The following is a 6,857-nucleotide window of genomic DNA, read 5'->3' as shown; positions in this document are numbered from 1 at the left end:
CAAACTTGCTGAGGGTGCACTCGATCTCGCTGTCTAAGGCATTGATGAAAACGTTAAACAGCACCGGTCCCAGTACGGACCCCTGAGGGACACCACTCGTCACCGGTCTCCATCCGGACATCGAGCACTACCCTCTGGATGCAACCATCCAGCCAGTTCCTTATCCACCGAACAGTCTACCCATCAAATCCATAGCTCTCCAATTTAGAGAGAAGGATGTTGTGGGGGACCGTGTCAAAGGCTTTGCAGAAGTCCAGGTAGATGACGTCCATCGGTTTTCCTTTGTCCACTGTTGTTGTCACACCATCATAGAAAGTCACTAGGTTCATCAGGCAGGACTTGCCCTTGGTGAAGCCATGCTGGCTATCTCAAATCACCTCCCTGGCCTCCATGTGCCTTAGCATAGCTTCTAGGAAGATCTGTTCCATGATCTTCCCAGGCACAGAGGTGAGGCTGACAGGTCGGTAGTTCCCAGGGTCTTCCTTTCTACCCTTTTTGAAAATGGGCACAATGTTTCCCTCTTTCCAGTCACCAGGGACTTCACCTGACTGCCATGACTTTTCAAATATCATTGATACGAAGTTACTATAAAAAACATTTCAAATAGAATAAATGTCATGGACTGATGCTAATTACTACTACTTATAACCACAGCACACAATGAAAGAGACATTTAGAAGCTATTGTGACCATTCAGTGATTTTCTTCATTTTACAGCTAGAAATAGTAGGGGATTAGATTTGCTCACAAGCACTTCTACAATATTAATTTGTCTGTACAACACATGAACATGACTGCTTACCTTGCCTAGATATTACTTGCACACTGAGTTGCACTGTTCCATCTGTTTTTACTCCTTGATCAAAAAGGCTTCGATCTGGGTCCAGCTTGACAAAAGCAAAAAAATTTAAAAATATGTATTAGTCTCACAGTTACAAGAAACTTATTCTCCTTTAAACATTAGAAACACATAAGTGTCTGCAGCAAGATTTCCAAAGAAGCATACAAATATTTTTAGTACTTTGTAGACATTGTACATGACAGAAAGAATTTGATCGGAATTTGAAACTCGCTACTCTGTTCTGTTTAAGGTAGTTTCACTTTTTGAAAGATATCTACAGTTCTTTTTCTCAGTTTTTAACACCTTCATAAAAATTCTTGTCTTTAAAGCAGTTTTCTCCCTGTTGTTTCTGGAGAAGCCACAAATGTCTGATTATAACTAAAAATAAAACATGCAGCTACACACAACGTGAAACAGTTGTACTGTCTAACAAGTGGTGATGCCTGTAAAAATAGTGTGCGTATAATTCCTTCAGTAATATTTTTCTCTCTATGCACCTGAATAGTAAAAAAACCTTGCTTTATTCAGATTCAGAACAAGATTAGACTCACAGAAGTTCAGGCAGCAAAAAATGATGAGGGCTACCTCAGGAGACAGTAGTATTGCTGTTGCCCTCATTTTTCTTTCACTTGCAAAGTAGTAATTTTTTGCTTTCCTGCCCTCATCCCAGGAACCCTGAAAGTAGTTTGATTTATTCACGCTGAATTAGTGTGTCCATATTAAATGGTCTGATGATAATGAACCTGACATAAAATTAAACTCTTAATTGTAATTAATACACCAAATGAAGTATGAATTCCGCAACCAATGGAAGAAAGGGACAAAGTGTGTAAAATGCTTCTCCATTAAGAGGTTAAATCTTTCATAGCCTTTCAATTTACCTGGATATCTTGCAGGCAAATTTCATGTGCATCCAAGGAACACTGCAGTCTGGGTTCCAGCAACTTCTTAAGATTTCCAATTGGTTCATTGATGTCAATAGCTTGACTCACAAATTCTGCTGTGGTGTAGGTTTGCTCTACGATGCTTAAATACCAAATTAATACAACAAATCATTACCTACACATTAATACAGTAGGCATAGGAAAGCTTAAAATGAAGTTAAAGTAAACTACATAGAAGGTAAAACTGAAATCTTAATACCATGAAGAAAAACTCTTAGCTTGAGTAGAGAATGAACAACTAAATGTGGTCCCATTGATTTTACAGTTGTGTAACCTTCCTTTTACCCTGTCACCATTAAAAAGCTAGGTTAAGTATCAAGATTATGTTCAGATCACTGTTTTCAAGAGATTAAGTCATGATTAGTATGTTACACGTTATTAACTTGCATACAGAGTAAACTAATGTTATTTGCCTTGCCTAGACTGTATTTAAAGATAGTCAGGTTAAAAACAAACCCAGAAACTTAACAGATAGGGAAAAAGAAGGGAAAAAAGTCCACTCTCATACAGAGTAATTGTCCATGTCTTTTCACCAGTCAGCACAAGGACAAGCTTAACGCATACAAGAGACAACATGAAGGAACTACAGAGACATGGACTCTTGAAGGAAACATTAGTCACGTGTCATCGTTGTCCTGCACTACAATGATGACAGTATTGGTGAAGGCAATTCAGAAACATCAATGTTATGGGACTCGTGTCTTAATAATGACCTTAGACAGTTGGTCTCTCTACATTTACACAGAAGGAAATCAGAAAGTATACAGACATAGTCAGCTTGTCAGTAGTAAAAATATACAAGGAGCTCAGAGTAAGAAGAAATTAGTAAGTTGTTTTGAATCAGATCTCCAAAACAAGTTCTTAAAGAGCAGGTCACCTACCAGCCTCAGCTATTTCTATCCAACACATTAACTGTCTCTCTGTGCTTTCAAAAACAGTTGTAAAAATTAGGAGGGAAGCATTAGGAAGAAAAAACCAGGTTGAGGTAATTAAGTCAAAGGATATCAGACTTGGGTATCTACAGTTTCAATGGCCCTAACAATATAATCAATAGATTCAGCATATCATTTATGCTCTGTCAAAAACAAATGACCCTGCATAACAGTAAAGCAATGGACTGGAGAAACAGAAAGGTTCATCTCAATTACAGTAGGATACACTGAAGCTGAAAGGTTTGCAGCACGTACACATAGACATTTTCCTACGGACATGAAAGTAGGCGAAGAAAACTACTAAGAATATTGCAAGAGATAAACAAAACAGTTTGGGATTTAAGCAATTAAGATTGAAGAACATGATAGCACTACACTGGTTTCCTATAGTGGCTACAGTTCCACTTCAAGCAAACCAACATTTAGTTAGATAAGAAACAGAAAAACTGAGGAGAGCATGAGCAAACCTAAGAATTTAATATCCAGCAGGAAAGTTGAAAAACTGTGGAAACAATCAACAGCAGGATTATGGAGATCATACTGCGCCAGTTACTTCTGCCAGTTTAAAGTTAATTCTTTTGCCTAGCTAGAAAACACTTGTACTTATTTCATAACCATTGCCATCTCTGAAGCATTACACAATACCCAATAATAAATCTGAATAACCAAACTTAAGTGTGTGTGCAGCCACAAATCTGAAACCAATTAAGGAAAACAAATAAATAAATGAATAGCAGCCCAAGGACCCCCAAAAGCAAAGTCAGTACATACCTCTCTTCAGTGCATTCCTGTTTCTCAGTTCCATCAATTTCTATTTCTATCAGCTCCTCTGCCTCTCTCTTAGTCATGGCTAAAATGTCTTAAGAACAGAGCTATGAAGAGAAGAGAATTTTTTTTGTAAGTAACAGACCAACAAAACTAGATGATGCGTAGTGTCCTATCAAATGTTTTTTAAATTGAATACCAGGATAGCTTGTTAAAGACAAGAATTCACCTAAAAGTAAAGCCAAAAGCCAATACAGATTTCACAAAATAGATGACAATACTTGTTCCTCAAACAAATGTTCTAGGGACAAATACAGGACTATAACGGACATTAGCACAGAGCCCAAAGCCTGATCTTCTTGGAGGCATTCAAATTTACTGAATGTTTTTGTTACAGGCCAGCTACAGCTTTTAGTGGCTGGTTGCAAAGAACTTCTGAAAATTATTTGAAAGTTATGTGTATTTTGCTGTCTAGATTCGGCTACACACTACCTTCCTAGCAAGGCTGAAAGATTATTCTTATATTTTACAGAAAATGCTGCAACAGGAAGCTAGACAGATGATCCATGATATCCTCAAAGGTAAATAAACTCAGCAATAAAGTGTTTATTGACTGTCCCATCTTTCCATCCATCCCTCTCACAGGCGATCACTTCATGATATGTGCATAATGAATGCATCTTGTTAAGCCCCAAACTAATGCAGTATGTTAGCAATTAAAAGGAAAGTTATTCTGTGATGATATTCTCATTGACACTGCAGATTTTCACACCCTGTAGAACACTGGAGCCTGTTGGAATGTAAGGGGGAAAGAAAGAATCACAGCCTTTGGTCTCTAAAGTCAGAGTTTGTATAATATTATGATGTTTCACTGAACAACCCAGACATCTTAAGTATAAAATACATACGATGAAGAACTGGGTCAAATTATATTAAGTTTATAGTAAATAATACCACTAAATCATAGGAAAAGGAATAGGAAGTAGTACCAAGGGGGGGGAAAAAAAAATCACGGTAGAAAAAGCAAAACATGCTACTATTTACATATCCACAATAGAAAAGATTAGCAAGGTTTCCATCCTGGAATCATTCTTCCCCAGGGACTACTCTATCCCAAACCCAACTGTCAGTAAGAGAATTTATTGAAGACAAGTTAATAAGGGAACTTATTAAACTTTTAAGTTGCACAGTTGTTACAGAAAAGGTCTAAAGAAATTCAAACTACTCATCTTATTATTATGTCCTTCAAAAATTATCACGTAAAATTAGTTTTGAAGAAATCAAGTGCTGCATGTGATATCAACCTGTAAGAAGCTACCAGGGCTACACAAGAAACAAACAGCACCTCATTAATATCTCACCCCTAGAAGCAAAACGAGAATCTGTTATGCTCCCAGATCTGGCTCTGTGAAAATCCCCTAACTGCCAGGGTAGGGTCCACTGAACTGGAGTGGTAGCATCCACTGAACAGAGTATTGGGAGTCCCATTTTCTTATCACTTAATCTTGTATATCATCTTCATGATGAATGGGGAAGGATGAAACACCACTTCTGAAGAATGCAGACAAGCTTAACTAAAAATCTGAAAGAACTGACACCTGCATGGTTACAGGTGGTCTGGTTGACTGTTACATGATTTTTCAAAATTAAGGTTTGAGCAAAGTCCCTTACTGAAAGCTCCCAAAGAAGCTAACTGGTACTATAAAAAAGGGGGAAACTCTTTCCTATGTTAGCAATCAGATTAAAAACCCAAACCAACAAGAATAAGTTATCATTTTTTTTTTGTGAGGAGGGGAGTTTACCAGTAAGGTCACAAAAGGGATTAGGCCAAGATTTCTTTTCCTTGATGTATTAATAAGTTATTTATTGAGAAAACTGTGCAGACTTGCAGAAGAACTCACCATCTTGAACGATTTCTGGCAGAAAACATTCAATATTGGTAAATGCAAAGCGATGCACAGTGAGTAAATATTATAACAGCATAGCAACTGTAAAGAATTAGGCAAGACATTTTGAATTTTGAAGTCCTTATGGATTGGACTCCAAATCAGCAGCTGGAATAGTAACTGTTCACTCACTCTTCAACGGCGGTTTGCGGTTGCATCTCTCAGGCGCTACTACATTTCTGGTTACCCTGGAGAGGTAAGAGAGGGGAGCGTAGGCACAGACAGCAGGTGCAGAAAGAGGAAGAAAGATGGTTCCATTGAGCACAGATGCAAGAAAGGGAGATGACGGGTGGAAAGAGGAAGAATAACATTATGAAAACATGTAAAGTCATTAACAGCTCAGAGAAACCTAATGGGGAAAATTCTATTCTAGAATAGAGAGACTCCTGGTGATATAAACACTTCATATGAGGTAGAGCAAAATTTGCTGCTACAGGATGATGCAGAGATTGAAAGCATACATAGGTTCAGGTGGGACAAAGCTTCCCGAGCCTTCCCTGAGGGCTACTGAGAAACAAGAGAACGAAAACAGCCTGGTTTGCTAGGAGGGTCAATGTGATAGGAATACCACAACAGCAGCATTTGTTTGGAGGAACATACAAAACCATGCTTGACTCGTGGAAGTTACAGCCTACTGATTTCTGTTTGGTTTTATTTTTCCTTCAACCTAAAAAGCCCTAAGTCTTTACCTGTTATCCAAGAAGGAATCTGACCTCTGCTAATCTATGAGAAGGCACCTGGTAACAGAGCCTTTCTTTCCCCTGCACAACAGCCCAGTGCTACTACAGTTTGGCATTTGCAGTCAGGGGAGAAACCCTACTATTCTGTTAAGATCTGTCTCTTCTCTTCCCTGGAACACAAGGAATTAAGCAAGTTGTGATAGGGGCACAAACTCTACTACTAGAATTAGTATTTGTTATCCTACCAAGCAATTGTGAACTGGGGGCAACTACTGGAGCCCATATGCATCATCAAGTGATGCTGAAGCTCAGTTACCAGAGGTATTTGTGCTCCCAAGATGCTCTGATGGTTCAGTTGTTTGTGGAACATCTGGTACTAAAAACCCCTCTTACCATTCAGTTTGCTAAATACCAACACAGACAACCTATCCTTTACAAATCAGCTTTTGCAAGTTACCAGCCAGTCGGGATTCAACACAAAGACAGCAGACCAGCAAACGCGGTGTAGTGGTGCCACATTTCAAGTGCTTTCCTTCCTTATCGACAGTCACAAGTTAGAAAGTAAATCCGAACTGGGAGAGGTGGGTGTGCAGCACGTACCTGGCCGACCACCAGGAAGCAAACCGAGCAAGATGCCAAACGCCCTCTTCGTTTTCACCCAAAACGAGTTTTTACAAGCGAAGATAAGTTTCGACGCCCCGGAGAGGACTCGCGGGCCTCGGGCCGGGCCGCCTGACTCACCCCCAGCC

General features: G+C 39.1%; 1 protein-coding gene across 1 annotated transcript in view; it reads right to left on the bottom strand.

Annotated features, from left to right (window-relative positions):
• GABPA (GA binding protein transcription factor subunit alpha) overlaps nucleotides 1-6,849 on the bottom strand; it is a 28,585-nt gene extending 21,736 nt beyond the window's left edge. The window contains exons 1-4 of the mRNA XM_009640946.2: nucleotides 6,709-6,849; nucleotides 3,489-3,589; nucleotides 1,723-1,867; nucleotides 803-887 (exon numbers count right to left, since the gene is read on the bottom strand). Coding sequence (XP_009639241.1) covers nucleotides 803-887; nucleotides 1,723-1,867; nucleotides 3,489-3,565 — 307 coding nt within the window. The 5' untranslated portion in view covers nucleotides 3,566-3,589; nucleotides 6,709-6,849. The remainder of the gene's footprint in view (nucleotides 1-802; nucleotides 888-1,722; nucleotides 1,868-3,488; nucleotides 3,590-6,708) is intronic.
• Nucleotides 6,850-6,857: the final 8 nt, after the last annotated feature.

The sequence above is a fragment of the Egretta garzetta genome, unplaced genomic scaffold, assembly GCF_000687185.1.
Source record: "Egretta garzetta isolate BGI_Z169 unplaced genomic scaffold, ASM68718v1 scaffold45, whole genome shotgun sequence".
Lineage (NCBI taxonomy): Eukaryota > Metazoa > Chordata > Aves > Pelecaniformes > Ardeidae > Egretta > Egretta garzetta.
Note: the sequence above shows the minus strand (reverse complement) of the source record. Positions and strands in the feature narration are given on the sequence as shown.